The 14,789-nt window shown below is 49.5% G+C and overlaps 2 protein-coding genes across 10 annotated transcripts in view; one reads left to right on the top strand and one right to left on the bottom strand.

The window, feature by feature from the left end:
* Window positions 1-4,728, top strand: part of GLB1 (galactosidase beta 1) — a 119,833-nt gene extending 115,105 nt beyond the window's left edge. For all 7 annotated transcript variants that reach the window (XR_006584616.1, XR_006584617.1, XR_006584615.1 and 4 more), the window contains one exon: window positions 3,801-4,728. The gene's annotated coding sequence lies outside the window, so the exon portion shown is untranslated. The remainder of the gene's footprint in view (window positions 1-3,800) is intronic.
* CCR4 (C-C motif chemokine receptor 4) overlaps window positions 1-14,789 on the bottom strand; it is a 50,615-nt gene that overhangs the window by 26,088 nt on the left and 9,738 nt on the right. Inside the window, exon 3 of one of the 3 annotated variants that reach the window (XM_019811003.3) lies at window positions 2,717-4,566. The exons of the other annotated variants lie outside the window; for them this stretch is intronic. Coding sequence (XP_019666562.2) covers window positions 3,410-4,566 — 1,157 coding nt within the window. The 3' untranslated portion in view covers window positions 2,717-3,409. Of the gene's footprint in view, window positions 1-2,716; window positions 4,567-14,789 lie in introns of those variants that run through there. 3 annotated transcript variants of the gene reach the window in all.

The following is a 14,789-nucleotide window of genomic DNA, read 5'->3' as shown; positions in this document are numbered from 1 at the left end:
CTGCTGCTGTCCCCCACACCCCCCTACGTGGTCTCTACAAAAACTCCACAAACCTCTCAGCACTCCCTGATCATGGAGTGCCGTAATCCCACCTACTTTCATCGGCCTAGAATGTCCTTCCTCACGTCTTTTTTTTTTTTTTAATTTTTTAATGTTTATTTTCAAGAGAGAGATTCAGAGCATGCGTGGGGGAGGGGCTGAGAGAGAGGGAGACACAGAGACCGAAGCGGGCTCCAGGCTCCGAGCCGTCAGCACGGAGCCCGACGCGGGGCTCGAACTCACAGACCGCGAGATCGTGACCTGAGCCGCAGTCGGCCGCTTAACTGACGAAGCCACCCAGGTGCCCTTCCTTCCTCCCTTCTGTTTGTCGAAATCATGCTCCTTCTACAGGCCCACTTCAACGGCTCGTTGTGTTGTGAACTTTGAAATTGGATCCATTTCTCCTTCCGCTAAGGTCCCAAAACGTTCTGTTGTGTGTGTCCGGCCTGCGTTACGGTTGATCTGACGTCCGTCCCTTTATCAGATTAGAAACCCCACGAGCGCAGGACTTCCTCCTTTATCCTAGTCCCCTCCCCATAACCTAGCATCCTGCCTGGCGCAAAACAGACATCCGCCACGTCGGAATTAATGGCGTCAGATGCTCCAAACTGTTATGAGGGTTTCTCGAGGAGAACCTCCCCAAGGTCTGAAGAGCCTTTGCCAACGCCCTGTGTTTTCCCTTCTTATTGGAAGCAGGTGAAATGTATTTGTTCAGTAGGATCCGAGTGCCTGTTCTAGGTCACATATGACAGGGCAGTTGCCTGTTGTTCTTGCTGTTGGGGTAAAATTCACACAGTATAAAGCTAATCTTTCAAAAGCACGCGGTTCAGCGGCCGTCAGTACGGCCCCGGGGCTGTGCTGCCACCACGTCTGTGGTGTGACGTCCCAAAACGTCACCCTGTTTCTATTGTCCCCACGCAAACGGCACCAAGTCCGCTCCCCGGAAGCTGAGCGTGTTGCAACGAGGAAGGGACGGGCTCCGGTGGGGAGAACGTGTAGCTGGACTCACCTTTGTGTTCCTGCCTTTGCACAGCAATCGTGCTGGCTTGTTTTTCGTGTTTCTGTCCCCGGAATGGGAAGAAACTCTCTTTGCGGTGTTCCGAGAGGGGCACGTGTGAGTTCGAGTGTCACCAGAGGTTCCAAATCCCCCATCCCGAGGGGATACTCCCCAGCCTTGGGCCCAGGGAAGGAAGGCCTGACAGACTAGGGCCCACGGGTGACCCCGAGCTCAGGAGGAGGGATGACAGCGGGGGGTCGACTGCACCCCACCCTGTCTGCCCCCGTGTGCGTGGAGGAGTCGAGGGGCAGCGAAACCCCTGTGACCGGTCCGTCCTTCGGTGCCCTAAAATTTCTGTCTCACTGTGATGAAATGAATACCATCACAAGCTGTACCAGGAAATACTCCTCCTCTTTCTTTCTGGAATGTATTCGCTTCACAGAGGAAAGGAAACTGAGGCCGAGAGGAAACGAATGTGTTCAGGCTCACAGGGGAACGCAGGGCCAGATTTGCAGGGCGCCGTCACCAGGCGGAGGGAGGTCTCCTGGGGGCGCTGCCCAGGACGTGGGCTGCCTCTCGCTGCTGTCCACCCCCGCGTCCCAGTGCCACCTTCCTCACCCCGCGTGTGCACATGTAATGGCTCCACAGGGAGCCCTGTGGCTCCCCCCGCCGGTCCGGTCCTCCACACCCACGGCAGCATGGGTCCCCACCCCCATCAGGAAACCCAACACAAAGCAGCTCCGGAGAAAAGGCTCTGGCCAACTATGTACAACTTTATTTTATCTTTGTCTATAAAGGCAACATCGACTTCCCCCTTTATTTTTTATTTATTTTTTTTTAATTTTTTTTTCAACGTTTATTTATTTTTGGGACAGAGAGAGACAGAGCATGAACGGGGGAGGGGCAGAGAGAGAGGGAGACACAGAATCGGAAACAGGCTCCAGGCTCTGAGCCATCAGCCCAGAGCCCGACGCGGGGCTCGAACTCAAGGACCGCGAGATCGTGACCTGGCTGAAGTCGGACGCTTAACCAACTGCGCCACCCAGGCGCCCCTCGACTTCCCCCTTTAAAATCCCTGTTTTAAAAACACACTTTTTGGAAATGCACCCTTTATACAGGTAGAGCATGTAACAAGGTGTGAACTTACAGAAGCATTTGCAACTGGTGGCTTGGTGAATAGTTTGCAAGACAGGTTTTTGTTTTGCGAGGGACTGTAGGTCTCTCCCAACTTGATTAAAGTCTTAATTCTGATTAACTAAGTCTGTAAGAACAGAGATTTAACTTAACGGTGTCAAACGATTAACTACATGATTAAAATGACTTGTGGGAAATGACTCAGTGCAATTTTGAGTCGTCCAAAAGTTAAGAAGGAGGCCGGTATTTTAAAAGACAGGATGACGTTTTTCACAACTTCGTAGATGCTTGACACTCCTCTTTATGCCACATCAGTAACAGCTTTTAGTTGCTTATTCTTGGCCTCCCTTGACTGCAGGCACTTCACTGTCATACTTTATTAGTCCTTGTTATTTTTAGTTTTGAAGGCTCTGTTTGTAAACAAGTTAAAAGCCCCCAAATGCCTGTATCTGCACCTATGTATTATGTCAAATGCGGATATCATCTGTTACCACAAACACAAAACGTGCCCATAAGCGTATGAAAGTATGTCTGAATTTCCACAACTATGTTTGGATTTTTTAATGCCTTGTATTTCACGTTTGGACATCAGACCTTGCTAATGCCTTTGCACCACATCCTCACACTTGGAATCAGCATCGAAAGTTTGGCTTCCATTCACAAATAATCCTTTAAGGTAAAAGAATCAAGGCAGAGGTTCATTACTTCACTATCTGTTTCTGCACACACCCGGCTCCAGGGGATCCACCATCCTCCAGCTATATTATCAGAAAAACCCCAGGACAGCGTGTCAAAGTTTTCTATATCGTTCCACAAAAGCTAGAAAGTAATTAAAGGGCCCATTTTTCATAGCAAGAAGGAGCGATAGACTCCACCATTCAGTTCTGCGCGGGTCCCCCTAGAGAGCTCCATCAGTGCAGGTTAGAGGCGAATGAATGGTCCTTCCCGCACAGTGTTCTGTGTAACCTCGTTGAGATGCGGGTCAGAATCCTCCTTCTGCTCACTCAGCCCTGCAGGCAAGCCTGGGGCGGGGAGGGGGGGGGATGCGGGGGCCCGGGTGTGCTCTCGCCCCCCACACTCGCAGATGGCAAGAGGAGGAGCTGACCGTGGGGTGAGAGGCCCACGCTCAGCAGTGGATGGAAGTCCTCCCGCCACTGGCTCAGGAACTCTTACTATAATACAAGTTTAAGTAAGCTCTTCCTTTGGGAGGCTTCGCTCCGACTTGCGCCTCTTCCTTGCTCACAGAGCATCGTGGAGATCGTGGTCCCCGGTGGACTGCGTGTAGGACGAGCTGGGAGTGTCGGGGGAGTAGAGCTGGAGGATCCTGCAGTATTGACAGGGCACGAAGGGGCCCCGGCAGGATTTGAAGAGCTGTACGAGGTACTTGCGGAATTTCTCCCCGAGGAAGAAGTAGATGACCGGGTTGAGGCAGCAGTGAACGAAAGCCAGGGTCTCCGTGGCCTGAATGGCATAGTCCAGGTGCCTCTCAAAGGTGCAATCCTGAAGGACCTCCAGCTCCACCAGGGTCTCCAGGAAGAGCACCACGTTGTACGGCGCCCAGAAACCCAGGAAGAGGGCCACCACGGCAAAGACCATCCTCACCGCCTTGCTTTTCTTCTCGTTTTTGCAGTGCTGCAGGGTCCTGATGATCATGGAGTAGCAGAACAGCATGGTGCCCAAGGGGATCACCAACCCCAGAATGTTGATCTCCAGGGAGCTCAGCACCTTCCACCTCGTGGAGTTGAGAGAGTACTTGGTTTTGCAGTAGGTGTGGTTGCGCTCCGTGTAACAGGTGCTGAATAAGAAGCCTGGAAGAGAGGCCAGCACGGCCACGGACCACGTGGCCAAGCTGGTGATGACCCCGTAAGTCAAGGTCCTCGCTCTCAAGGAAAACACCGCGTGCACTATCGCCAGGTATCTGTCGATGCTCATGAGCATGACGAAGAAGATGCCACTGTAAAAGCCCACCAAGTACATCCAGGAAATAATCTTGCAGAGACCCAGTCCAAAAACCCACTGGTCTGCGGCATAGTAGCCCCAGAAAGGGAGGGAGAACACGAAGAGCAGGTCTGAGATGGCGAGGTTGAGCAGGTACACGTCAGTCATGGACTTGAGCCTCTTGTACTTGAACAAGACCAAAACTACCACAGAATTGCCCAGGAGACCGAACAGAAAGACCAAGGAGTAGAGAGGGGGCAGGAAGAGCCCCCCGAACGCCTTGACGCCTTCTTTGGTGCAAGGCTTGGGGATGTTTTCATAGAGATAGTAATTGTGATAGATGCTTTCATCCATGGTGGTGTCTGCTGTGTCCGTGGGGTTCATTTTCAAATCTCCAGGCTCCTCGACGCAGGTCTGAGCCCAACCAGAAGCTAATGAGGGAAGAGCAGACGCGATCTCTGTAGGAACAAAAGCAAATCGAAAAGGTGCTGACTACGGAGCATAGTGCTGAGTATTGTGCCCCGGCTCATGACACCCCCTTCCCAGCCTTCCCAAGTTGAAGGGCTCTGTTCCTCGCAGGGCAGTGCAGCCAAATAAAACAATCCTGCTGTTTGGAGTTAGCAGATTCCAAGTCCTAGCTCTGTCACTCCCCTCCTGGGGGGGGGGGGGGGGGGGCGGGCTTGAATCCCCACGCTTGTACATGGGGACAGTAAAACCTCCTTCTCAAGGAGGCGTTTTCAAGGATGCATTTCGAAACGATAGTCTGGGGTTACTGAATCATCTGCAGGACCGTTGAGATTCCCAACAGCCCCACACCCATAGCCGTCTTAGTGACTTAAAAGCAAAACAAAAACAAAACAGAAAGATTGAAAATCTGTGCATGTTTCCCCTTCACATTAGAACTCCAAAAATTCAGTAATTGCTTAGGTAATCATTGGGCTAGAAGGGTGGCTCGGATTTTATATAAAAATTCCAATTCCTCCTGCAAGCTTGACATACATTTCGAAGCGTGCTCCCTGGTATTGTGCATTTAATCCCACTCCCCTGCTCCTGCCCGCCCCCCACCGCACTCCCAACAAAGTCGGGTGCTCTAAGCCAAGCAAGCGTACTGAGCCACGGTGCAGGCGCCTCACGAAAGCTTCAGAGAGGTTAAGCGACTTCTGAAGGCCACACAGTTGCATGCAGAGCTCTTTCTTTGGTCCCCAGATCCCAGTGACGTGCCGGCACACCATGTCCGGGGAGGTCAGGAGGGGGCTCTGACTTCTGGTGCTTGCTGGCGTCTCTCTTGCAAACACTTGCCCCAGGGCGAAACCCCAGCCACCAACGGCCTCGCGAAATTCCCGAATCTCTAACAGCCTTTACCAGCCCCTGGGAGTGGGTGCAAGTCGGCTCTGGTACGCGCTCCCAAGTCCCACGCCATCCTAGAACACCATCTTCGATGGGAACGCGCCTGGCCTCCCGGGCCTGGTGGCGAGCTGCTCCCGGGCCAGTCGGACGCTAACGCAGCAGATGCGTGTAGAAGGCCCCGCGAATGCGGGAGCACTCAGGTAATTGCGCTGTACTCAGACGGCAATGCGAGGCGGTCTTTTCGTCAACGCTGCACGCAAAAAATCAGTCCCGCGCACTGAATCCTAGCACAGTGGGAATCAGCCTGACAGATTTCGAGAAGGCACATCATGGCCAGAAATGAAATCTCTCTGCTTCCCCAAACACCCTCCTTTCCTATGCGAATTGGCAGGGGAAGAGGTTGAGACCTTCTTAAAGTTGCATGCATGCTCACATGCGGATCAGCAATTTAGGGATGACGGGCTTTCTGACTCAAGGCTACTCCTCTTCCTTTTTTTTTTTTTTTTTGTAAAGATTTTATTTTTTTTTAAGTCATCTCTACACCCAATGTGGGGCTCGGAACTCCCAACCCTGAGATCAAGAGTCACACGCTCTACGGACTGAGCAAGCCAGGCACCCCCTCTTGCCTCCTTAATGGCCCCCAATATTCCTGATCACAGCCCTTTCACATTGTTCAGTAACTCACATCTACTCCCTACCTTTTTCACCCCTTACCACCACACACCCAGACACTCCAACCATATTTGGTTTCTCAAGAGGGATTTGAGTTTACTTCTGCAAACAGATGCAGGATCTGAAGGATCTTGGAGAAAGTGTTGTACGATGACTATCAATCCTAGTTCAATAAATGACAATCCCGGTCTCTCTCGCCATTTTACCAGTGAAAATGGAAGGAATGGAAGAGGCTGAGGAGTTGGGAAATTGCCAGGAGAACAAGACAAGTAAACACAGCTGGTAGATGTTGGGGATTATTCCGTCAGCCTCATTTGATTTGTTGGTGTTTCTTGACCTGGGAGTCCTGATAGAAGCAAGCAGCCGAAAAAACTGTGTGTTTGATAAAAATTATCTGTGTCTTCTGAGCGTGTGGATTCGGGCCAGAGGTGTGCAGGGAGACAGCCCCGCATATGTAAGTGCCCATCAGGCAAGGGCTTGGGGGGTGTAAGTAGATGGGATGTGAGCTCTGAGCTGAGAGCCAGCAGCGAGCCCCAGGATGCCCGGGAAGCCCGAGTTGGAGGCACTGGGTGAGCGGCTGGCCCGCTCTCAGCACTTCCAAAGTCCACACAGCCTTCTAGAAAGCAGTGCGCGGCCTGAGGCCCCAGGAACGGCCCTGTCCCCACTTACCTTGCTTGTCCGACAGTGATTCTGGGCAAGGTCCGTGAGTCAGTGCCAGGCTTGTGCGAGAAGCTGAGCGCTAAGAAGGATGCCTTTGAAGGCGCGTGGCTTCCTGTGAGTGTCAGCTCTGTCCTTCACCCATCTACGCTGAGTTCAAGTGGGTTTTTTTTTTTTCTGATAGAAGTGAGAAGCAGAAAGTGACTCGTAGTCACTTCCCCAAACTGAAAGCTAGGAAGGTTTGCTGTCTGCTAGATCAAAGAGGAAAATGAAGTCAGTTTTCTTTTAAAAGACAAACGTTGTTACGTTTTTAAAAGTGTAGTCGTTGGATTTTTAATGTAAAGAATTTCCTTGCGTAGAAATGATCTTTATGTTCTGGATCGGTGAGCTGTTTGTTATTTGCCCGTGGTGGGTGTGCGATGGCAAAGCGGCCGTGATGTGCCGATCCTCAAACAGGTGGGATCTGAGGGGGTCGGGGTGGGGGGAGGCCAGATCCATGCAAGAAGGGTCATCAGAGAAACATGTATCCAGATGCGTGTTTAGTCAACCCCGCTCAATAACTTGTGTAGAGTGAGGGCCAACATAGCTTCAAGCCCCCTTTGCAGAAGGAGGACCCCTCCCCAGGCCCCTCCACCTAGAAATCGAGGAGCTTCCACAGACAGTGATCTCGGCAGAGTCCCTCTGGGTTTGTGTAGCAGTCACAGCTGAGGGGCTGACATCAGTCCTAAGTCTTTTGAGTATCATATCCTCAACTTCTGCCAGCTTCCAGTGCTTTCCCTCTGTATGTCTACAGTTGCTTAACCCTTAGGTCTGGCTTAAAAGAGCCACAATGTCAGGGCCCCTGGGTGGCTCAGTCCATTAAGTGACGGACCTCGGCTCAGGTCATGATCTCACAATTCGTGGGGTCGAGCCCCGCGTCGGGCTCTGTGCTGACAGCTCAGAATCTGGAGCCTGGATTCTGTGTCTCCCTCTCTCTCTCTCTACCCCTCCCCCACTCATGCTCTGGGTGGCTCAGTCGGTTAAGCATCCGACTTTGGCTCAGGTCATGATCTCACTGTTTCCAAGTTCGAGCCCCATGTCTGGCTCTGTGCTAACAGAGCCTGGAGCCTGCTTTCAGATTCTGTGTCTCCCTCTCTCTCTGCCTTTCCCCCACTTGTGCTCTGTCTCTCTCTCTCACTCTCAAAATTCAATAAACATTAAAAAAAATTTTTAATTAAAAAAAAGCCACAATGTCCTTTTTCCTAAGGAATTTGCATGAATAGGAACTAAAATATTGAGCCAGAACAGTGTTTTATTGCCCTTTCATTATTACCCCTCCTAAAGAGTCTTTTCAGATATTTTTTTCCTAATCATCTCCCCATGAAATTTTAATACCACAGCCCAACTATATATCGTTATGTAGTATGTGTACATCAATGCTTTATATATAAAAAGAGTAAGCTTATTTTCATCCCCAAGAACCAATTTTTGCATCCTTGAGGGCAATACTGCCTTTACTAAGAATGCATGAGATAGCCTGTGGTTTCTCAGGGGTTCTTTGCCCCCAGGGCACCTGGCCAGTATCTGGAGACATCCTCTCTGGGGATCGGAGGAGTTTTTCCTGGCTCCTAACAAGAAGAGGCCAGGAACCCTGCTGAAATCCCACACGGCGTAGGACAGCCCTCCACAGGGAAGCTCTCCTGCCCACAGTGCCAACAGTGCCGAGGCTGAGAGCGCGGAGCGAGGGCAGCATCCCCGGACCCTGAGAGAGAGCACCGATCCGTGGCCAAATTGGGGAACTCTGGGCTTGAGTTCAGGTGAAACACGGTTCCTTACTGGCGCACTTTTTGGGGGCTTCCCAAGGCCAATCTTGTGAACTCTGGAAGCAGATAGAGAAAAAAAAAAAAAAGTTCCTAACCTATTTGATGGGTGAGTCTATGCCCGTTATACAGGGTAACTTATAGAATAAACACAGTTTTGGGTCCCGTCACCCTCTTTCTCTTCAGCGGTTTGCTGGTGGACGCCTTGTGGCAGAGATTACGGATCTTTGCGAAGACCCTAGTGGGCAAGACCGTCACCCTCAAGGCCGGGCCCAGCGACACCACTGAGAATCAAAAACCAAAGTCCGAGACAAGGAGGGCATCCCGCCTGAGCAGCAGCTTCGGGTTTTTGCGAGCAGATGGCTAGAGGATGGCCTCACCCTCTCAGCCTACAGTAGCCAGGAGGGGGCCACCTTGCACTTGGTGCTTCACCTGTGCGGTGGCATCCCTGCACCTCCCCTCCGCCGGCTGGCCCTGGCCCGGAAATACAACTGGGGCAAGGTGACCCGCCACAGAGGTTCTGTTCACCTGCACCCCCGCGCTCTCACCTGCCGCAACACCAACAACCTGCACCCCGCGAAGGTCAAAGGAGGGCCCTCCACCGGTCCTTCCTCTGCCAGCAGGGCGGCCTCCTGCCCAGGCCCCAAGGCTCTGGGGCCTCAGGAAAGTTTCCCTTTCATTGACGTGAGCAGCAAAAGCAAAACAAAATCCATAATTTTAGAAATGCGGAGCCAGAGGAAGCTTCTATCACGGAATCACAGGCCCGGAGGGACAAGTCAGAGAGCCCGGGGCGCAGTGTGTGAATTGCGACAGCCCTGGATGAGCCCATCTGAGCACCCTGCCTCCAGGGTCTGGCCCGGGAGAGGAGCGTTGGGGCGTCAGGGTCCTAGAACACGTGATGTCTGGAGGTACACATGGTCGTATGCGGTCACGGGCATCATGGGTCTGCAGAGGCTCCCTTGAAAGCCAGCTGATGCTCCCCGACTGCACCTGCGTGGTAAGCATGCCAGCCCCGAGCGAGGAACGGCAGCTCCCTGTTGGGCTTGGATCCCAGGGCCGCTACTCGACAGCTATGTGAAGCTCAACCTCCTCATCTGTAAAAAGGGCTGTTACTGCGTGAGGATTGCGAGAGGATTCACGAGCCAATGTTTGTGAAGCACTTCGCACGGCTCCTTCTACAGACAGGAACCAGTGGTGAAAATGAGGATAAAAGGCACAGTAACAGCTTTCTCTCATGAGCTGGCTGAGGTTGGCACGTTGCCCGTAGCCACACCTAGGAATCCAGGAGATATTTGGGTCTCGCCTCAGTGGGCCACATTCAGTGTCTGCGTGAGGGTTCGGGCGAAAAGCGGGTTTCAGGTGTGCACGTTGCAGAGGCTGTTGCCCTGAAGGAAGTCAGTCTTCAGGTTTGCAAAGTAATACCATTACTGTCCTGGAGAAGCACGAAGTAGGTTTCCCCTCCAGAAACGGTTTCAGAACTAAACAGTACCCCCACCCCCAAAAGGATCACGTTCTCAGGAAAGCCTGTCTCATATAGATGGGGAAGCAGGAACCCAGAGAGGGCGTGCGGGACGCTCAGGGCAGCACGGCCAGGGACAGCGTCAGGGCTGACACCTATACTCCTGACATTTTCGCGGACACCATCTCCTGCCGGGCCGAATTTCTGAAACCTGACCAGAGAGGCGCAGACCAACAGCACGCACGCAGGGCAAACCCTCCTGCAGGGCAGGGTGGGGTGCAGGCATCCAACGAGAAGGAATCGGTAACACGAGACGACGGCGCCCTCTGGTGTACCAAACCTGACTTCAACCCCAGACACAGGAAAGTATACTCCCCAGGCCAGGCACACCATGCCGACCCACAGGAACCAGCTTATCTGACACTGGACTCGGCTCCCAAGGCCTTCAGGAGGAGCTCCGTGGGACTCAGCTGCAGAGCAGTGGCAGTAAAGCATCGAAGATTCGACGTCAGACCTGCTGCACACTTTTAAAACGAGAGAAGGCTACCAGGCAGGGCCCCAAGGGGCGCTGCACCCAGGGATGGTAACAGCAAGCTGGGGCTCTGGGGGGGCAGCTTATGTTTGACAAGCAGGGTGAGTTAGTTTTCATGGGTCCTCTGTTGACTGGGTAACTTGGATAATTTGGGATCTTGGGCTGTCCTTAGTTGTCTGGTACCCGGTCTCCCAGTGATGAGGGCGTTCAGTGAACAGTGGCCCCAGAGCAGAGGTGCTGAAAAGGGGGTGCCCGCTTAGACAGGGGGACTGGTTGGCCTCTAGCCAGGGCCTCAAAACCGGATCAAGACAGCACTTAAACAAGCTGTTTCACAGGCGAGGTCTGGATACACAGACGAAACTTTGGTAAGGAAAGAGAAAATTGCAAACAAATTACAAAGTGATTTTTTAAAAATTTTTATCCTTATTTTTGAGAGGGACCGAGAGAGAGAGAGACAGAGCATAAGCAAGGGAGGGATAGAGAGAGAGGGAGACACAGAATCCGAAGCAGGCTCCAGACTCTGAGCTGTCAGCACAGAGCCTGACACGGGGCTTGAACTCACAAACCATGAGATCACGACCTGAGCTGAAATCAGATGCTTAACCGACTGAGCCACTCAGGCGCCCCAACTACAAAGTGATTTTTAACAAGATAACTAAAAATCCCTGCACATTTGGAAATTAGAAAACACATTTTCATGCAACCTGGAATATATCATAATGGAAAATAGAAAACACTTGTAATTGAACAATAATAAAATATCACTTATCCAAAATTGTGGTAGGCAGCTGAAGCCGTCCCGAGAGGGAAATTTAGTCTTTAAATATTTACACCAGAAGAGAAGAAAGGAAAGGGGCACCTGGGTGGCGCAGTCGGTTAAGCGTCCGACTTCAGCCAGGTCACGATCTCGCGGTCCGTGAGTTCGAGCCCCGCGTCAGGCTCTGGGCTGATGGCTCAGAGCCTGGAGCCTGTTTCCGATTCTGTGTCTCCCTCTCTCTCTGCCCCTCCCCCGTTCATGCTCTGTCTCTCTCTGTCCCAAAAATAAATAAAAACGTTGAAAGAAAAAAAAATTTAAAAAAAAAGAAGAGAAGAAAGGATGAAAATTAATGAGAACTGTTCAACTGGAAAAAGAAATAGTAGAAAAAGGAATTGTAGAATAAATTCAAAAATGGTATAAGGAAATAAACAATAAACATAAGAACAGAAATTAAACAAAATTTGAAAGTAAAATAAAACTCATTACAGTGTTTGAAAACACCAACAAAACTGACAAACCTCTAGGAAGATAGGTAAAGAAAAAAAAGGAAACAATCTTAGAATATAAAGGGAGATATACTGAGATTAGAAGGATAAGAAACATTATGAATGATATTACCACAATGGATTTGAAAACTTAGATAAGATGCTTAAATTCCTAGAAAACATATTTACCAAAATTGGCTCAAAAATAAATGCAAAATCTGACATTTTTTTAAAAATTGAATCAGCACTTTAAATGCTTTAGCACAAAAAAGTAAAAAAAATATTCAAGACAGATGATTTTACAGGCAAATTCTAGCAAACATGCAAGGTACATATAATTCTACTCTTATGTGTCTCCCCTCGTCCCCCGGAATTACAAAAATAAGACTACTCCTTATTTTATGAAGTTAGCATAACCAAACTGTATGAAAAAATAAAATTACTCAGTTTCACTCATGAATATACTGATGCAAGTATCCTATATAAAATACTGACAAACCAAATACACTAAAGTTGAAAAAGTACATAATGGCCAATTTAGTTCATTTCAGAAGTGCAAAGTTGGTTTGATATTATAGAATCTATTAATGTAACTCACCACATTAACAGAATAAAAGAGAAAAGTGCTGACACAGAGCACTGAACGAGAATAATATTCATGATTTGAAACACACACACACAAGCACTAGGACATTAAGAACAAAAGGGAACCTCTTTAAATTGACAAAGGTAGTAATTTATAAATTGTAAATAGCAAAAGCCATTCCTTTTAAATTTTTTTTAAGTTTTTAAACTTATTTTGAGAGAGAGAGAGAGAGCATGAGCAGGGAAGGGGCAGAGAGAGAGAGGGGAGAGAAGAATCCCAAACAGGCTCCCAGCTGTCAGCACAGAGCCCGATGTGGGGCTCAATCCCACGAACTGCGAGATCATGACCTGAGCCAAAACCAACAGTTGGATGTTCAACCGACTGAGCCACCCACGCGTCCCAAAGCCATTCCTGTTAAAATGAGGACCATGACTAGAGTGCCCACCAGCACCAGTTCTATCAGAGCTGGTAGAAAAGGACAAGATTTTAAAATAAAAGATAGAATGATGGGGCGTCTGGGGGGCTCAGTCGGTTGAATGACAGACTCTTGGTCTGGGCTCAGGTCATGATCTCGTAGTTCATGGGTCCGAGCCCCATGTCGGACTCTGTGCTGACGGCTCAGTCTGAAGCCTGCTTCGGATTCTGTGTCTCCTTTTCTCTCTGTTCCTCCTCTGCTCACGCTCTCTCTCTCTCAAAAATAAGTAAAGATTAAAAATTTTTTTTTAATAAATAAAAGAATGAATTCAACAAACTTGCAGGATACAAAATCAATATACAAAAAACCAGTTGCATTTCTATACACTAACAATGAACAATCTGAAAAAAAAGTTAAGAAAACAATTCCATTTACAATAATATTAAAAAGAATAAAATACCTGGAATAAACTTAATCAAGGAGGTGAAAGACTTGTACACTGAAAACTGTAAAGCACTGCTGAAAGAAATTAAAGACGACACAGGCAAACGGAAACTCACCCCATGTTCATGGATTAGAAGACTTAATAATAAGATGTCAAACTACCCAAATCAACCTACAAGGTTAAGGCTATCCCTATCAAAACCCCAAAAGTGTTTTTTGCAGAAAGAGAAAAATCCATCCTAAAATTCATATGGAATCTGAAGGGACCCTGAAACGGTCAAACAACCTTGAAAAAGAATGAAGTTGGAGTTCTCACACTTCCTGATTTAAAAACTTACTATAGGGGCGCCTGGGTGGCTCAGTTGGTTAAGCGTCCGACTTCAGCTCAGGTCACGATCTCGTGGTCCGTGAGTTCGAGCCCCGCGTCGGGCTCTGGGCTCATGGCTCAGAGCCTGGAGCCTGCTTCTGATTCTGTGTCTCCCTCTCTCTCGGCCCCTCCCCCGTTCATGCTCTGTCTCTCTCTGTCTCAAAAATAAAAAAAATTAAAAAAATTAAAAAACTTACTATAAAGCTACAGTAATTGGGGCACCTGGGTGGCTCAGCTGGTTGAATGACAGACTCTTGGTCTGGCCTCGGGTCATTATCTCATGGTTTCTGGGTTTGAGCCACCCACCCCGTCGAGATCCACCCTGACAGTGTAGAGCCTGCTTGGGATTCTCTCTCTCCCTCCATCTCTGCTCCTCTCCCTGATCCCTGATCGTACTGTCTCTCTCAAAATAAATAAACACTTTCTAAACAGATGCAAATAATGTCATACTCCCCAGAAACCCTATGTGTGAAACCCCATGTGTGATATCAGCCACCCTCACCTGCAAAACCCTAACATAACAATGTAACTAGAGAAACTACTAACCGGTTAAAGCCCAGAGGAGAGCTGTCTTCTTCAAATGCCTGAAGAGCTACTCCATCATCCAAGGTTACAATTCTTCAGGGCACATTCTCTGCATCACCTTCTACCCCACCCACCCAACACATACACAAACCACCAAATCCTGTCTCTGGAATAACCAATTATCTTCTTTCTACCTTTTTTTTTAAGTTGATTTATTTATTTTTGAAAGAGGGTGAGTGAGTGCACATGAGGCAGGGAAGGACACAGAGACAGGGAGAGAGAGAAAATCACAAGTAGGCTCCACACTATCAGCACAGAGCCCAACACAAGGCTTGAACTCATGAACCTCGAGATCATGACCTGAGTCGAAGTCGGATGCTCAGCCGAGCCACCCAGGTGCCCCTTTCTACCTTTTGGTCAGTCCTGGCTGAGCTTCTTCCTCCCGAGCTCAATGTTCTATCCCTTCTTTGCTACACACAATTGAGGACACACAATTGAGAAGTATAAACGATGTTAATGTCCCAATTTTATACACGAGGGGGATGATAAGTGAAAGAGAGTAACAGACACACAGTTACTACAGCCTTGGAGAGGCTGACATGAAGAGTCACCTTGAGGAGGGAATGAGAAAACAAA

The sequence above is a fragment of the Felis catus genome, chromosome C2 (genome assembly GCF_018350175.1).
Source record: "Felis catus isolate Fca126 chromosome C2, F.catus_Fca126_mat1.0, whole genome shotgun sequence".
Taxonomy (NCBI): Eukaryota; Metazoa; Chordata; class Mammalia; order Carnivora; family Felidae; genus Felis; species Felis catus.
The sequence above is the reverse complement of the archived record's forward strand: the minus strand, read 5'-3'. Positions and strand labels throughout refer to the sequence as shown.